At 39.3% G+C, this 19,322-nt stretch overlaps 1 protein-coding gene across 2 annotated transcripts in view; it reads right to left on the bottom strand.

Annotated features, from left to right (window-relative positions):
- Window positions 1-712: 712 nt before the first annotated feature.
- The window catches only part of sun2 (Sad1 and UNC84 domain containing 2), a 72,029-nt gene continuing 53,419 nt past the window's right edge, over window positions 713-19,322 (bottom strand). For both annotated transcript variants that reach the window (XM_080217489.1, XM_080217488.1), the window contains 5 exons: window positions 18,957-19,041; window positions 13,456-13,571; window positions 12,167-12,334; window positions 9,313-9,405; window positions 713-6,591 (listed from right to left, as the gene is read on the bottom strand). In XM_080217489.1, the coding sequence (XP_080073615.1) occupies window positions 6,478-6,591; window positions 9,313-9,405; window positions 12,167-12,334; window positions 13,456-13,571; window positions 18,957-19,041 (576 nt within the window). In that variant the 3' untranslated portion in view covers window positions 713-6,477. The remainder of the gene's footprint in view (window positions 6,592-9,312; window positions 9,406-12,166; window positions 12,335-13,455; window positions 13,572-18,956; window positions 19,042-19,322) is intronic.

Raw genomic sequence — 19,322 nt, forward strand, 5'->3', positions numbered from 1 at the left:
TTCCTTCCTAAAGCACATCAGTGAACCAGATTAATTTTTACGATGATGTGTTTTCATGGCCGTCATTAGATTTTTATTGAATTCAAACTTCACCATCTGCCTTGGTGGGATTTGAACCCAGGTCCCCAGCGCATTACCCTGGGGTCTCTGAATTACTAGTCAAGTGACAGTACCAGTGCCACCACCTCCCCAGGTACCTAAATACAAACCTTGGATAAATAAGAGGCCATTTGGATTCATCCCTCCAAATAAAACTCATCCTTCCTACCTCTAACCTTTTGCTGTGGGAGTCCATTATCTTGGTTTCAATGGTGCAAGTAGGAAAAAATTGAGGTCCAACAGTTTCAGAAACTACGAAGAAAGGTGATTTGGTGCAAATCCCATCAACCTTATACTGAGGAGTTAAGACACTCAAATTTCCCCCTTTGACTTTTAGATGGTGCTGTGATGTCCATCCGTACAATGCACAGCAGGAGATCTACCCGATGAAATGTTACAGCTAGCCTCAGTCTCCAGTGAAATAATCCCAGCTGAAATCTGGTTTTGTGTTTGGGAGCTCAATCCACCTAATGAGCATCTCAACAACTTGTGTGATATTAAGCTATAAGATGGCATACACACAGACGCAGTTTGACAAGTCTACTGATTGCTTGTGTGCTTTTTGTTTTAATATTTATAAATACATCATAATTTTTAATGTACCATAGCTTTATTTTTATGCTGTGCAAATTATAATAAAACATTGATGATTTAAATCAAAAGCAAAGTGTACAAAAATAAATTTCACAATCCTTTTGTGCTATAGAAAATACTTCCATTTGTATCTAGTAGTATGGTAGAACTGATCATGTATAATATAAGAAACAAAAATAACCATTAATGTTAAATTCATTTTTTATTGAAAACATAGAGCAGTGAAGTAAAAAGAGCAGATTATCCTTTTAATCCAGAATAAACTTAAATTTAATACAAGTTTTGTTGCATTTCAGTTGAAATCTCTCAAGTAAAAATATCGCCATTTGGTTTTATCAGACATCAAACCATCGCTGTATCACAGCCATGGACTGTAATATATTAAATACTGAATAGTGGTGGACATCTGTAATATTTGGCTCTTGTGAGTGGTTTACATTTAGGTTCTGGTTGAAAGCTGTTGCCTCGTACAGCATGGATGCCTCAGCTATGAAAAGGTAAATATTGTGATGCTTGCTTTGTTAACTGCTAGTAAAAGTTTTTTTTTGTAGAGCACATCTAAGAAATAAAATAGCCTTTCCTACATTGAATGTCCACATATTATTACAGCTGATAACCCTGTCAATAATAATTATATATTTTAATACAATAATTATATAGAAGTCTTGGCTGTCAACAGCCCAACTTCATTGTGCTGGTTTTATTGGAAATCTGTCAATTGTGACTTATCCGTTAGCCATTAGATCTTAAAAGGTGCTTGTGAGCAGTGCAGTAGCATAGCAGTGCAAATATTGTCTCGAGGCTGAAAGTAGACACACAGCTAATGATGCAAGTTATTAAAAATAAATTATCACTTGGTGACTAGCACTATTCTTACTCTACTTCCCTAACTTAACATGATACAAAAATGGACTACAAGGAATAAGGTGAACTTGATAGGAGAAGGAAATGAGGAACAGAACAAGAAAATCTCACTTCCAATCTAGCTGGAGGCGGGTCTAGCTCCAAACTCAATCTTTTTTGTTTCCTTCATAGGTGATTTTGGGGCTTGTTGCATGTGAGAATCGCAGCTCACAGTTGCTCACATTGCAGTTTTTCATCTGTATCTGAATTTCATTTTATTTCTTTTAAAAATTATGAACTTCTTAACTGTTTATTAGGAGGTTTGATAATTTCTGAGAAATGGACCTCTGTCATTTCACTGTCAGAATCTGTAATTTCCTGGCCAGGTATACACATTGGATACAGAGTAAAGTTCCTCTACACAGCTCCATTGTGCATCCATCTTCAAATGCATTGGCTACTTCACTGTTTCCCACATCAGCCATTTTGTAAACCCCACCCCCTGGTTGCACTAATTGGCATTCTGACCATGTGAAAGTCAATTTAGGGACTTTCACATGGAACACTACATGACTTCAAAGATACTTTCACCCAGTCCATCTTTGTTGATTAAAACTCAACTCCCACGGTGAATGATGGTATCCTAAACTATTATATCATCACCCTGTATGAACCTGTTCCAGCCAAATGTCATTTATAACCAGCAAAAGGTTAATTTTGATGATTTAAAAGAGATTTGTATATCATGGAATGAGTAACTTTGGAAATGTTTTTGTACAGTAATTAATGATGCAGGGAATGACTTGAGGATGGCGCTTCACTTATAAAGCTTGAGAATTGTTTGGCTTTTTAAGTAATTAAAACTGTAACTTGTCAGTTCTGTGCCTATCCAACAGTGTTGCTGGCTGAACTTGGTCACAAGGAGTTAGCACAGCACGTGTCTCAGTGGACCAATATCTCTAAGACTGTTATGGAAAGATATTGACATGCCATTGATAGGTTAACAATAGAGTAGGGCACTTTCTACAGAAATTGAAAAGAAAAATGGAAGCATGTTGTGGGGGTAGATAGGTAGAGAAGACTCAGACAATTAGGTCAAGTAGCATATCTTTTAATTCACTTACCATTATTGGTTTGATAAGTAAATCAGCAACGCTTTCTAAATACTTAATTTGAAAAAGTTAATTCAGGCTTTTTTTTGTTAATAATGTAGGCTTAAAAACTAATGTTGGTTTAGGGTGGTACTTTATTGCAAATAGCAGCAAAATGTGCTTGCATTTCCCCTTCATTCCCCACAGCACCTGCACTTTTCCAGGTGTAGGTTTGCTACAAAATAAAGCTTTTCCTTCATTTTATACATCTTACAGTGTAGTTTGCAACTATTTTTGCTCACAAACAAAAACTGTTTGGGTAAATGGAAATTTGTTGTACGAGTATTCTTTTAGAATAAACTATTTGTTGGTAGGTAAAAATGAAAGCACAAAGATGGAAATAAATATATTAAAAGGCAAGTGACCATTATTCTGCCAAAAAAAAAGAAAACTTAGAAGAATGAGTAAAAAAATGAATAAACTAAAATTGCAGCCCTCTCCTGTTGCACATTGTTAACTAAAAAATCAAAATAGCATTGGTTCAAGATAAGTAGCTGCTGTTACTTAGTTAAAACTTACACATGACCATTTCTAGTCTACTGTATTTTGCATTGTAACTTAGTCACAACAGGTTTTGAGCATGAAATCTTTGCACAGGATGTGAATTGTGACTGTGTAGGAGTTATAGTGGTCTTCTACAGGAGCAATAAATGTTGCATGTGGCATTGTCCGTTGGCATCCACTTTCAGTTTTAGCTATCTTTTAAACACCTATTGTCCTATAATTCGACTCATCACACTGATTTGTGCAGACACAAATCAATCATTCACCAAGTAAAATTAAACCAGATGCAATTTACTTGTTTTCTGCCCTATTACTCCCATGATTGATCCCATTCACTGATTAACTGATGAACAATATCCTTATTGTTCCTTTCAATATTCCTTTCCTGGATGTTTTACAGTAATTATATTTTTTTAAAATCAACCTAACTAGATAAAAATGAAAATTAACAAAACGTTACATTTAAAATTATGAAAAATAAATATCAGATAAGAATATTTTATGTACCAGCAAGTAAATATTGCACTTTAGGACTAAACACATGGAATGCTGTACTCTGTACAAATATATGTAAAAGGACTGGAGAGAGATATTTAAAGAGAACGGTTTAGCAGTTTTGTTCCCTTGGTCCCTATTCTACATTTGTTAATAACACAGACCCTCCATGATATCCACTAGTGAATCACAGAAGTCAATCCTTTATCGCATTCTCAACTAAAATACAGAGCTTTGACAATTATCTTGAGTTCTGCCATGCTTCCTGTTGGTTAACTTGAGCTGAAGCATCAATATTTTTTCAAAAAAAATTTCTATATCCTTAACACTGTCATGTTGACAACCACAGAAAGGAAAGCTTGTCCCATGACTGATATTTTACAACAATCTGGCAGACTTAACAGTTAAAGATCATTTCTGGTCTGTTATGTATAGTAAAGGGTTTTGCTGGTGTTTAACAGTAGATTAGCTATGAATTGGGCCATGACAACATATTTAAAAGGTGTGGTACTGTGACAAATTTCTATGGGACTTACTCTCATTTTGCTGAGCTATCATGTCAAATTTCTACCAAAGTTACAAAAGAAAGAACTCGACCACATCTGTAGAAATCCAGATTGAAGAAAAACCAATTCCACCTTCTGTATTTTCTAACTTCCCCAAAGCGTCAACATTAATCGTCTAGAACTATACAGAGGCTATTGCACATTCAAACAACCAACTGGAAATTAACTGCAAGGAGAGTTCTTTCCATAGCCCTTTAAATTACAACAGAGAATAAAAAGACAATGTTTCCACCTTATTCCGCTTTCAAAATAACAACAACCTAAAAAGATAATTGTATCCTGCCCAATTTCTTCTTTTACTACTTGATATCCACTTTTCTGTTATAAATTTGAAATACTAATAAAATAATTGATTTATTTTCTCCTTATGCTAAATATGTTGATGAATGTGACTGTATTGCCTTGAAGTTATACCACTGCTCATTTACAGCCAATACAATCATGGCGCTTAAGGACATAGATCAGATAGACTTTTGTGTACCCTTGTTAAAATTTTTGCGTGCTTTTCATCATATTCTTTGTCCTGGGTCTGGAATTTAGGAAACACTAGTCCCAAATTCCTTAAATTACAAAAAAGATACAGGCTGACTAGGGAACATTTTGGACTTTGCACCATCCAAAATGCTAAAAATACTGGTCGGCTAAAAACTTCTATGAACCCATTAAATAGTGGAGCTGAAGAGTCAAAATCATATTCCCAAATAGCTGCAAGCATTGTGTTAACACGTTTAACAGAGCCTCACCAACCGTTGACTGAGGTGATGAAAGTGGGCATATCTGACACCAAGAATCCTACAAAAGCATTACTGAACATTGCATTGAACAAAAGGGCCAACTGCTCATATTACTGGATTTACAACCTGAATGGTCACCATCTCACTATTGGCAAGTTGTTGGTAATGTGTTGATACCATCAGACGTTGATTAAAATAGCTGCTGGAATGTAAGATCGCAGTTGATTCACCAATGTGGTTCAGAAAAGGACCCATCACCTCAAGCCATTCTGAGTATATGTAACTTGGGTTCTGATGTGGTGGATTCTTAATGCATTCAACGCAACTAGAGATAGTCAACTCTTTGTTTTGTCTGCGTTGCCCACTTCCCAAGAACAAATATTCAAAACATATCACTTTAAAATGTTTAAACTTTTTGAGTTTTAACAATTTACAATTTAAGCTTGCTCATGAACATCTGACCTTGAAATGTACATTATTAAGAATTAGGATTCATATAAAGATGTCAGGAATTTTAGAGGGCAGTTATAGTTCTTCCATATGTCACACTAAGGCAGGAAAGTTCCTTGTACTGTTGGGCTTGCACAATATTTCCAGTTAAGGAGCTCTGATGGGTGAAATATATTTTTTTCTGTTACAATTCAGCTCCAATTAATCATCTTAGTCCTGAGAAAATAGCTGTGTTAGACAAGTGACCAGAGCTGTGATAACTTAAAAGTGTGCTTACACAGTGCCAACAGCATATTCTTGGCAGATGCAATACTTGCACTGGTCCATCCTGATACTGGAACATGTATGGGAGTTGGTATCTGAATATCTGGCAGGTAGGTGCAAGATAACCGTCTCCATATGAATACAAACAAACATGGTCATTTGCAACCTCTGTACATGATCTTTCACCAGAGTGAAAGCCTGGCTGCTTTCACAAAAGGTGAATCGCTTTGTTTGCCAGTATGTTCTCATATTTTATAGTCGCAGCTGACAGGAACTCAATTTTCAATTAGATGTTATGGACTTATAATTTGCATGTCTAAATCACTTGCAATAACAGAACAAAAAGTTTTAAATTTCTCAATATATCCCAGGATCCTTAATGTGCTTGGGCTTTGCCACTAAGATGAACAGGTTGGTCATATGAAGAGTGTCTTGTGAAAGGGAAGATTTCCCAAACACCTGACATCCAGCAGATTTCATCCTTCTATTCTTTGCCGATTTATTCACATCTCAGGTTATAACCTGGAGAGACAATCCTGAAATTGAGACAAAGTTTCTTTTCAATATTTTCTAGTTCCAAATATCTTTGTTATTCTTTCCAGAACGAAAGTGCTTTTGTTCCTTATTTGCAACTAAAAAAACACAGCAGAGCTAAGTTTGAGCGGCAGAACAGTCTCCAACACTGTAGATTCGGTTGTGGGGAAAAAATAAAGACAGACCAGGTCCTCGAAATGCTGCCCAACATTTCCTACAGTGCAGGGTAGCCATCTCCCAACATTACTTCACTGGCTCTCCATGGACACGGAAACGATACAGGCAGGTGTACTCTGGATGACCCCAGTTACTATTCACCCTCAGCTCAATGACTTGAAATGCTACGAGTTCCTTATTCTGAAAGGTAAAAATAAGCAAAGGATATTAGAGCAGGCAATGAGACTACTACTTGTAGATGAGTTAGCTGGCAACAGGTGGGCAAAGAGATGGGTGGCCTACAGACTGAATTTACAATTTACATCAAACTATTACATTTCCTGTGATTCTGCTCGTGGAATCTGAGGGAATGCTGTTCTATAACAACTTGCATTCAGACTGCGACTTTAATCTAGAAAAAATGTTGCAAGGTGCTTGAGAGACATACAGGAAGCAACAAAGGGAATTTTAGCCATAGATAGAAATATCGGGTGATGTCAAAAGCAATCCACGCGGTGTAGAGTGAGGGTGATTCAGAACTTTCATGCACTTTTCATTACATTTTCTTGATGGACTCAACTGAAGGCCTGGACTTTTCTTATACAGACATGCAGTCAGCAAGTTGCCCAGTGTTCAGTGAATGCTAGCAGACAGTTGGTTGAATCAAGATTGTGGGGAGTGGGCTGGGTGGGTGGAGGAATCTGACAGGTCCAAGAGCCTGAGAGGATAAAACTTTATGAATTCATTTTCATCACTAAATTACAAATTTCATAACTAGTTTTAGGGACTTTCTTCAAAACAATGAAAATTTTCCCTAATGAATCAAGCCTTGTTAAATTAATATGAATATTTTTGTCAGCCAAGGTGACTTATACTTTCCATGCACAACAAACATGGGCTAGATTCACCATTTTTAATATAAATTTAACTTTCAGATAAAACTTGCACTTTATTGAAAGTAAAACTCTAGCAACTATTCCTTTAACACTGGATACGAATATAAGCATTCAATGAAGATTGAACAAAAACACAGTGGAGGGAATTTTCCCATCCTGCCCACCACGGGAATCGTAGCTGGGGGCTGGGGGGGGGGCAAAAACCCACGTAAAGGTCCACTGACTTCAGGCAAGATTTCCCAGTTTTCAGGGGAACATGTCCAGAAAGTCCGTCCGCTTTTTCTTCCAATAAAGAAAATCCCTGTAACTATTAGTGTGTGAACCATGTAGCATGCCAGTACACCTAGCTCTCTGAGCCATGCTCAGTGGAACCAAATTAATGTCAAATATTTACAAGTGAAATTTAATTTTTAAAAATACCCCTGCCACCTTTGTGCTTAGAAAGCTTATGTTAATGGCAAAGCAGCTGACAGGATAATCATGGCCTGTTTTTCTAGGAGACTCTTTACTAGACTTTCCCTAGATGCAGCATTGTTAGCTGACAGCAGGTTTCATGCTGCATTCATTGACTATGAATTGCCACTATTGTTATTTTCAAATTTCAAAATAGCAACTTCCCCCCCATCAGTGGTTCATATCAATAACATCTGGATATCGTTACTGAAAAAATACATTTTAATCCATTCTGCACAGATATCTAATCAGTAGTGAAAATGTTTACATGAACAAATCTATCACAAACACAACAGCCTGACCAATCAGCAGTAAGATCCCATGCTTATATGTAATCATCTCTTTCACCTTTTCCAGATGACAAGTAGAGTACATTGCCCAAAGTGTCAAGACCTACCAGTTCTTTTGAGGAACTCTTAAGGTAACAGTTGCTCTTTTCACACCAAAGTTTACATAACATGGTATAGCCAGAAAATTGCCCTTATCTACCCCTCAATGTCAACAAAACAAAGGAGGTAGTCATCGACTTCAGGAAGCATAATGGAGGGCATGCCCCTGTCTACATCAATGGGGATGAAGTAGAAATGGTCAAGAGCTTCAAGTTTTTAGGTATCCAAATCTCCAACAACCTGTGCTGGTCCCTCTATGCAGACGCTATAGTTAAGAAAGACCACCAACGCGTCTACTTTCTCAGGAGACTAAGAAATTTAGCATGTCTGCTACAACTCTCACCATCTATTACAGATGCTTCATAGAAAGTATTCTTTCCAGTCGTATTACAGGATGGTATGGCTCCTGCTCTGTCCAAGGCCGCAAGAAACTACAAAGGATCATGAACGAAGCCCAGTCCATTACTCAAACCAGTCTCCCATCCACTGACTCTGTCTACACTTCCTGCTGCCTTGGAAAAGCAGCCAGCATAATCAAGGACCCCAAACGTTCTCTCTTAACCTTCTTCCATCAGGAAAAAGATACAAAGTCTGAGGACACGTCCAACTGACTAAAAACTGCTTCTTCCCTGCTGCTATCAGACTTTTGAATGGATCTACCTCGCCCTAAGTTAATCTTTCTCTACATCCTTGCTGTGACTGTAACACTACATTCTGCAGTTTCTCCTTTTCTATGTGCAGTGTGCTTTGTATAACGCGCAAGAAGCAATACTTTTCACTGTATACTAATACATATGACAATAATAAATCAAATCAATGTTCTCTGTTAATCTGTTTTTGAAAATTAAAATGAATCATTATCACTATTTGAATCCCTCCAAAGCCTTTGACAGGAGCAAAAATCCTAAAGCCAGCGTGAAGCAACACCTCAACAAAACCTAGAATCATATCGATCATCAACGTGAAGCATGCATCTGACCAATCATAAAATATTTATAACATGCCAGATTTCAGTTCTAAAGTACGAGTTATTACATTGCAAAGCCATATTTTAGGAGAAAGGTGGGTAAATATTTGGAGCAAAGCAAGACTATAGGGAGAGAGTAGAGTTATCGCATTGTTCTGTCAAAGAGCTGTCAGTAATACAGTGGGCTGAATGGCCCTTTTCTGTTCTGAGAACTTACCTGGACCTGAAAAGTTTGTATCGAGTCTCCATCCTGGTCGTATGTGTAATGTCCTAATGGAAGCCCTTCTTCCCGAATCTCTTCATCTAGACCCTGTGTGGAAGCAGGAATTAGCATAGAAATTAATTAACCTTCATTCTATGAATGCAATTTCCCACATCATGAAAATCCAGCCCCAGACTTCATCATGTAATTATTCATTGACCTTGGGGGTGAAGTTCCCCTCAGTAATGATTTCATGGTTAAACATTCCATTTGCTACTCTTGTCCCAAAAATGGCACCAGGAAGAACTTAATTCCATGTTAGTGCAGAAACCAAATACACGTGCATACAAATTTATTGGGATATGCCATGTGTCCCTGCACATGTAGGATACAAGTTATAATAGTTTCAAGAGCAAATGTTCTGATATATTTGTGGCTGCATTTAAGCCCCAGATAAAACCTGTAGCTTATTCACTTTAGTGCAGATAGGCCGGTGTCAGTCTGTATACCAGATGCCAGTGCTGTTGAATCAGGGAACAGAAACAAAATAATCTATACAAGTTAGCACATTACTAGTTGTATTTTCTGAGCAAAAGTACTGCCTGGGAGCTGGAAATAAAACCAAGTTAAGTTTACATTAGTTGCCGTGTAATAAGGCATGTAGTTTGATGTTGATTCTTTGATTTTTCTTTTAGTGATAACTGTTCCCCAAAGTTCCATTTCCATTCCATGAATGCTCTGCCCGAAGGCAGATCTTTGGCTGACCTACTTCACAGAATAAATGCAGGAGGAGGCCATTTGGCCCATCGTGTCAGCACCAGCTCTCCCAATGAGCTACTCACTTAGTGCTATTATTTCCTTTCCCCCATAACTCCGCACATTCTTTTTTAGGTAACAGTCTCATTTCCTCCTGAACATTCCCTTGAACCTGCCTCCATCACACTCCATTCCAGGCCCTCAACACTTGATACATAAAAAAAATTCTTCATGTCACTTTAACTTATTTGGCTAACTAATTTAAATCTGTGCCCTCTCATGCTCAATCCTTTCACAAGTGGGAACAGTTTATCCCTATTACTCTATCCAGATCCCTGTTGATTTTGAATATGTCTCTCAAGTCTGCTGTCAGCATTCTTTTCTTCAAGGAACAATCTCTAATCTGCCTTCGTAACTGAAGTTCCTCATCTCGGAAACAATTCTCATGCATCTCTTCTACACCCTCTCCACGGCCTAGAGCTGGACACAATATGCCAACCGAACTAGTGCCAGCTTGGCACCCTGGCACTGCCCTGCAGGGGAGTGATTGGGGTGGGGGTGCCAGATTTAGGCCACAAAGCTGTTTCGGCTATACCTAGCAGAGACTGTGACACATCTCTGCTGCTCTCAGCCGGCTTTCTGACAATTTAAGCCCCGTACTCTGCTGTTATCAGCTGGCCTTCCAGTGGTTTGGGTCCTGCCACTCCCCTTACAGGCAAGAAATGAGTTTCAGGACTTTTTTCATGCACTGAGTGCATGAGATTCGACATTTGGACTTGCCAAAAAAAAAGACCTGAAACTCTCCCATTTTCACACTTGTTCTGGACTTAGAATTTTATTCATAAGATTGCCGGCACTATATTTCAATCTTCAGTTTTTTTATTTATGCATTTTTCTTAAATTATGCCAAGGAATTTTGTTTCTCTTATTGATTTCTCTCTCGATCATTAGAAGTACGATATAGTTAGGAGAGGGGGAAAATGCCAAATACTATAGCTAGGTTGTAGTGTTGGACGGGGAGTACGGTTTATCAGACTTGCTTTAGGATAAATAACGGCAGTATTACACAGTCACAGTAATATAGTGGAAAGTTTTGTGAAGACATTCGCTGATGTCTGCTTCTTCAGCTGCACAGTCCATCTCTTGCCTTCCCAATTGCAGTTCTTCAATTGTTAATGGGATGTTAATTATATCTTTAAGATACACAAGTGAAGGGCTTGTTCAATTAGGTACCTAGAGCTCTTATAAAGAGAGACGGTTGGAATTATAGTGACAGTAGATAGGAAGCAGACAAATGTAATGCTGCATCCTGTAAATAAAGTTATTACAAAGAAAAGTATTAGTGTCATACTTCATTGACTGGCTTGAAATAGAATTAACATTACCCATCTTCCTCATTTGTTACTGACATTTATCCACGGTGATATCTCTTTGGTTCTACTGCATGTCCTAATTGCCCACTCCCATCATATTCTCTTCACTTCTCATGCCCTTTCTACCCTTTTACCTTCTTACCAGCATTTGATATGTCTTGCTCTACATTGTTCACTCCTCTTCCTCCCATTTCAACTGTTTTCACAATCATCCCTCCCGATAGATTTCCTCCATCTGAACACACCTATCTGTTCGCCCCCACTTCTACCTCATTTCTCCACATCCTCACTCTGGCAAACAACCCCATTCCTCTACTCTTTCAAATATCTGCTAAACCACCTCTTCACTTGACCTTTATGCTTTTACACTCCAATGCTCTCTCTCCTTTTTTAACCTCCTTGCAACATCTACATGAATCCCATCCTCTTTCTCCCCTCCATCTTCATTCCTCAGCACGGCTGGAAATCAGCAATATTAAAAGAAACTGAATGCCATCATCGGTAAAGATGTGGACTGCTGTATGTTCGAGACTGGAGTTTAATTAACAACTTATTATAGACTACACTAAAACCATTAGCAATGAAAAATGTGATTTTGTATGAATTTAAATAGCATCTGAATATTTAAATACATTTAAGAATCCATTGCCTACTTAGTCTGTGCAGTCGAGTCAAACAGCATTATTCTGGATGCAGGCAATAATAAATATCTGCTTACATTTGACCTCGGTTTCACTTACATAAACAAAAAACTCTCGTGGTGCGCTGCTGATTGATCCATGGAGAGCAACTGACTTTGGAATGTGCTCTAGAGTAAAGGAGGTGGGTCTGATCTTGGCAGCAAGCTGGATGACAACAAATCCTTGGGAGCCTTTAAATGCCCAGCAGTTCCCTGGATGTACATCAGGCTGTAGGAGAGAACAGGGCAAAGATAATTATTAAAGCATAGCCACTTCCAGCAGTTTTTCCATTGAAGGTTAGTTTAATTTTTCTCTGTGTAAAATACTTTGATTTCCTCAAACTGGGGAAGGAGCAATTATGGGAGGTATGCAAATTTGCTGATGTTTCTCTCTCTCTATGACAAATAACTACTTGTACTAAAATAGTACCTGCAACATAAAATCTCCCAAGGTGCTTCACAAGAGTGTTATAAAGCAAAATTTGTTCCCAGGCTTTACCGGGTAAATTATCAAAAGCTGTATCAAAATGGTAAATTTTAAGCAGTGCCTTAAAGGGCGTAGAGATGCAGTGAGGCTTGGGGAGGAAATTCCAGAGCTTAGGACATAGGCAGCTGAAGGCATTCATCAATGGTGAAAGGATTAAAATTGGCCCAGAATTAGAATGCTGCTACCTCAGAGGGCTGTGCAGCTGGAGGTGGTATTAGAAGTGCGAAGTAGCAAAGTTGTGGACTAATTGGAAAATGAGAATGAGAATTTCAAAATGGAATGTTTCTTAACCAAAGGCCAGTGTAGGCTAGCAAGCACAGACGTGATGGGTGAACAGGACTTAATGTCAATTTGATTACAGGCAGCAGAGCTTTGGTAATTTCGATTTTTCATAGGGTATTACATGGGAGACTGGCCAGGAGTTACTGGAACAGTCAAGACTAGAGGTAACAAAGGAATGATTGAATGTTTAAGCAGCAGATGGGTTGAAGCAGGGGTGGAGTTGGGCAATGTTATGGGTGGAGTTGGGCAATGTTATGGAGATGGATGTCAGTCGTCAAAGGCTACAGAAGTATCAAGAAGAAATAGTTTATGTCACACTCACATGGAATGATTCTTTTGAATTTGATATTGTGGCAAAGGTGGAAAACTGAATGAATGATTCAAATATGAAGTTGAGGGAAACTTGGCTGCCAACAGTTGAGGACTATGCCTATGCAGCTGAGCATGAAAGGGAGAAAAAAAACAGGCAGGAATTTTGCTCCTAGTCATTACCTGAGACATTGCTAGAATGTGTGTGTGTATCCAGCACGAGTCAATGCTTTCAAGATAGAAAAAGGGGCAACAGTTTGAAGAATGTGTACCTGAATGACAGCTCTAGGTGACTGGGAATAGTACCATAGAGGGACTCCAAACAGGCTAAGTAGAGCGGTCTTGGTCTCAAATGTCTCTGAGCAGCGGGTGCTGATTACACTGGCACCTAACAAAGGAAACAAAAATATAAAGTACAAAAATGCAAAGGTACAAAGTTCACCAATAAGTCCTCAAGAAACATTAACAGAGTTTATGCATGAGCAAAACTCTGGTACAGGTACTAAAGAAGGTATTCAATGGCAACTGGATGCAAAGAAAGAACTCAAATATAGTGACTTTTCATAATGCAGTCACAGTTTTGTGGAAAACATCAAATGCTAAGCTAATTTGTGCACAGCAAAGTTCTATTGTGCTTAATTACATGATCACAGAGCCCAGTTAAGCACATGATGTAAATGTGCTTATCTTGAATGAATGACCAATGTTTCAAATGGAGTTGTTTGAGGAAGCAATGTTGGCCAAGAAAATGGAAGAACTTCCTACCCATTTAGGACTGCCACATGATCTGCATCCACTTGAGCAGATAGAGGATGGCCTGTTTGAATACCTTATCTAAAGTATTTTTGTCTAGTTTTGGCTTGCTGGCTCTGACTTTAAATCCAGTCACAATACTTAAGGAGCAATAATTTGGCAGGAATTCTCGCAATCACACTCCATAACTTTGGCAGAAACCTAGAAGAAATGGAGCCCATTGTAAACATACTAGTGTCAGTAAAATTGGCACTATTGTATTCCCTGAACAAGAACATTAACGTGTAAATTTTGAACTGAATTATTGTCCTTTGGGATCAGATATTTATTGTTTATTTATCTGACTTGACAGCCATAATCTGTCTGAAAGGCATGCTGGTTAGGTGCATTAGCCATGCTAAATTCTCCCTCAGTGTATCCGAATAGGTGCCAGAGTGTGACAACTAGGGGATATTCACAGTAACTTCACTGCAGTAAAAATAAACTTAAAAAAAACCTTCAAAAGTGAGCTCCATAAATTATGAAGTTTTGTTGTGCGCAATGGAACTCTGCCTCTTTACCCATGATGACTGCAAATAATTCCCCTTGCTAAACACAGTTAAATCCATTGGCCCAATGTAAGAACATAAGAAATAGGAGCAGGCATAAGCCATTTGGCTACTTGAGCCTACTCCACCATTCAATAAGATTAGAGCTACTGATCCACTGATAGATGGATTGGCCATGCTAAATTGACCCTAGTGTCAGGGGGATTAGCAGGGTAAATATGTGAGGTTATGGCAATAGGGCCTGGATGAGATTGTGGCTAGTGCACACTTGATGAGCTGAATGGCCTCCTGCACTGTAGGGATTCTATGATATTCTATGACCGCCATGTTCCTGCTTGTCCTTGTTAGCCTTAGCTCCCTGGGAGATCAAAAATTTGTCTGATTCAATCTTGAATATATTCAGTCATCCAGCCTCCACTGCTCTCTGGGGAAAGAGAAGTCCAGAAATTAATGATGTCCCGAGAGGAAAAGTTCCTCATCATTTCTATCTTACATGGGAGATCCCTTATTTTTAAACTGTGCCCTCTAGATTTAGATCTATTAATGCATTCTTCTAAGCTCCAACAAATATAGGCCCAACCTGCACAACTTTTCATTATAAGACAACTCTTTCATCCCAGGGATCAGCCTAGTAGACCATCTCTGAACTGCTTCAAATATTCCTTAAGCGAGGGGATCAAAACTGTGCACACCGCCCTAGGTACGGCCTCATCAGTACCCTGCATGGCTGTAGCAAAGCTTTGCCACTTTTCTATTCCATACCCTTTGCAATAAAGGCCAACATTTCATTTGCTTTCCTAATTACTTCCATGCTAACATTTTGTTATGTATATACAAGGATATTCAGATCCACCTGAATTGCAGCATTCTGCAATCTTTCTCCATTTAAATTATATTCTGCTTTTCTAATCTTCCTGCCAAATAGGACAAGTTCAGATTTTCCCACATTGTGCTCCATCTGCGAAAACTTTTGCCCAATTAACCTATTGATATCCTTTTGCAGACTGTTTGTACATTTCTCACTTGTTTCTCTTTGCAACATTGACAATGGTTGATGGCAAAGCACAGATCCCTGCTGCACTCTTTAGCCCATTAGTTCTCCTAGTACTTTTTCTCTAGCGATTTGAGATTGTTTTAAGTTCCTTTCTCCTTTTCTTGGGATACTCTGTTTTCTACAGCGAGGAGAAATACAAGATATATATTCAAAGTGAATTTTTAAAATTCATTTACGGAATGGGGAAAAGAGAAAAAAAAAATTGCTGGCTAGGCACAGTGGTTAGCACTGCCACCTCACAGTGCCAGGGACCCAGGTTTGATTCCCAGCTTGGGTCACTATGTGAGGAGTTTGCACGTTCTCCCCTGTGTCTGCGTGGGTTTCCTCCGGCTGCTCCGATTTCCTCCCACTATCTGAAATGCATGCTGGTTGGGTGCACTGACCTGAACAGCGCTGGAGTGGCGACTAGGGAAATTTCACAGTAATTTGATTGCAGTGTGAATGTAAGCCTTACTTGTGACTAATAAATACATTTTTTAAAAAAGCATTTATTGCCTATCCATAGTTACCCTTGAGGAGAGCACAGAGAGCTGTGTTCTTGAAATGCTGTAGTCCCTGAGGTGCACATACAACTACAAATGCTATTAGGGAGGGAATATCAGGATTTTGACTCAGCTACAGTGAAGAAATGGGCAATATATTTCCAAATCAGGAAGGTGAAGGGAACATCCAGGTGGTGGTCTTCCCAGGTGTCTGCTTCTGTTGTCCTTCTAAATGGTAGTGGACTTGGCTTGGAAGGTGCTATCTAAGGAACCTTGGTGAGTTCCTGTAGTCCACCCTGTAGATGGTACACACTGCTGCCACTTTTTGTTGGTGGTGAAGGAATTGAATGTTTGTGGAAGGGGTAACAATCAAGTTTTGTCCTGGATGGTGTCGAGCTTCTTGAATGTGGTTGGAGCTGCACTCATCCAGGCAAGGAGAGATTATATTCCATTACACTCCTGACTTGTGCTTTCTATACGGTGGACAGGCTTTGGAGGGTCAGGAGGTGAGTTATTTGGTGCAGGGTTCCTAGCCTCTGACCTGCTCTTGCAGCCACATTATTAATATGGCTATTCCAGTTCAGCTTCTGGTCAATGGTAACCTCCAAAATGTTGATTAGTGGGGATTCAGCCATTGAATGTCATGAAGCGATGGTTAGTTTCTCTGTTGTTGGAGATGTTCAGTGCCTGGCATTTGTGTGACGTGAATGTTTCTTGCCAGTTGTCAGCCCAAGCTTGGCTATTGCCCAGGTCTTGCTGCATTTGGATATGAACTGCTTCAGTATCTGAGCAGTCATAAATAGTGCTGAACATTGTGCAGTCATCAGTAAACATCCCACTTCTGATCTTATGATGGAAGTCGGTCATTGATGAAACAGCTGAAAGTGGGTGGGCCTCGGTCACTACCCCGAGGAACTCCTGCAGTGATGTCCTGGAGCCAAGGTGATTGACTGCCAACAACCACATCTTTCTTGTGTCGGCTATGACTCCAACCAGTAAGGGTTTTTTTCCTCCAATTCCCATTGACTCCAGTTTTGCTGCCATTTTTTTCCCTGTTATTTTGAGAAATATATCCCTCATTTGTACCTACTCCTATGCTGCCCTTGTGATGTATATCCATGGTAGGCATTATTGCTACCCAGTTCATTTCCCCAGCCAGACATCCAGTCATGACAGACTCGTGGATCAGCACAATGTCTAAAATCAATTAATATTTTCCAAGAGTACCTACAACTGCACTTCTATTAAAGGAGATTCTTCTGCAGATGGACTAGTTCTGTCAAATAATCTAACGCCACTGCACAAAGAATTGTTGCTGGATTCCTCTATCCAATCTGAATCTGCCCCCGTTTTTGGCAGATAGGAATGGCAGGGGAGGAGGAGAATTGAGAGGATCCCTGCAGCTTTCGCATTGGCAGAATTTCCTGCTCAGTTGTCCCCACCAATGACATAATCGGGTTCCCTCCATGAAACGTCAGAAACCCCATTATCATATACTTAATGGGTCTCCCCACTATGTCCTGCCCCTAGATGGGGATTCTCCCCACACCCAACAGTATGACATCACATGGGGCTTGTAAAATGGGAACCTGCCGAATGGTCCCCACCACAGGCGCATAGCTAAGTACAGCTGAGGAGGGAGAGGGTCATGCCCAACAATACCCAGACACTGCTAGGTGATAATGCCACTCACAACTGCCCAGGAATTGCCAGTGGGCAATTGAGTTAGATAATGAGAAAATTCTGCTCAGCAACTTTCTACTATATGCAGGCCCTGGTAAGCATCAATCTAAGAACTCTAGAGTTGAGGGTGGCTTTGAACTAGCTCTCCACCCAACTCTTGCTGTTTTAATCAGCATCTGCACTTGCTGTTCTAGTCATGCTGTTAGTTTCAACTGCATGTTCCCTCTTCCAAACTTAAATATGAATCGCCAGCAATAATTTCTGTGCAATGATCTGAAGCATCAAGGGGGAATCCTGAGATGTGTGGATGAACCTCATCTTTGCTCACTTTCTGATCCAGTGAAGGATGTCTATTCATTGCAGGCACTCACAGATTGAGGAGATGCTGTGACATTGCAATGTAATATGCAACCTGCCTCCTTAAGCATGTTATCAGTAAGCCCATGCTAGTCATGTAACTGGAAGAAACATTATCAGGCAGTGAGCTACATTCCTAGAATATTTCTTGGGAAGATGGAAGATTTGGCATCCATGAATTAGGGTTGCTTTGCAGTTGTACAAGAAAAAATCCTAAATTTTAATTAAGCATAAACATATTGATGGTTGATGCAAGAGTATGTGTTCAGCCAGTCCATACCATTACACTTTGAACCAGGTACATTTATTACATCTGCACCAATGACTATCTAACTTTCAACAAGAAAGTCATTTACTGCATATCTTTATTCAGATGTACAACTGTCTTCAAAGGATGCATTAATGTGACTTGATGATAGAGGGCCCCCTTTTTATACCTCCCTCAATGTTATGTACAGAATTCTCTTGGTAAATGGAGCACGTCCTCTCTTCTTTCTCCATGGCTCAGGCAACTTATGCAAGGTAGTGAATTGCAACATTGATAGCTAGTAACTTGCACTGTTGCACTGGTTAATGGCACTTCTAGGCACAGCAGCAGTTCCTTAAATCTGCTGCTGGCTCTTGGCCTAAGAGAGATAAATTATTTAAATATGTGAACCTGGGCAACTTTCATGGGATCTGCATCATGTAGGTTTGATACAAGTGGTGTTTTAGTACTTTCAAATACACTGTCCTCACACCCTGATTGGAAGGAAAATCAGCAATTTGATCCTTTCTACAAGGTAGTCAAAGAGAAAACACATACATTCTGGTGCACTACACTAAACTCAGAAGACAGTTTAACCTGCAGACTCTGAATTTGAAGCATTTGGGTACAGATTACATCTGATATTTACCAGCAGACTCCAGGGCATAATCCACCATTCCTATCTGATCAGCACTGTACAGCTTCAAGGCTCGTTGCACAATATTCTCAACTTCCTGTTAACACAAAGGGGAAATGCAGTATTACTGTGGTTTAAATGTGAAGTTGGTATAACACACAGCCCTTCCCCACGTAAACTGAGGAACAGGCTGCTAGCAAGCAACACTTCCTCTTTATGATCCTCTGACCTCACTATTTGTGATCAATAAAGCTGACTAGAAAACGGATAGGAACTGTGGGGAGCTGCCAAATACTTTTCACTAGAGTGTGACAAGGAAGAATTAAAACTCAAATAAATGTTTAAAATACACTGGGTTGAAACTATCACTTAGATATA

This window comes from Carcharhinus amblyrhynchos, chromosome 35, assembly GCF_965287045.1.
Source record: "Carcharhinus amblyrhynchos chromosome 35, sCarAmb.v2.hapA, whole genome shotgun sequence".
NCBI lineage: Eukaryota > Metazoa > Chordata > Chondrichthyes > Carcharhiniformes > Carcharhinidae > Carcharhinus > Carcharhinus amblyrhynchos.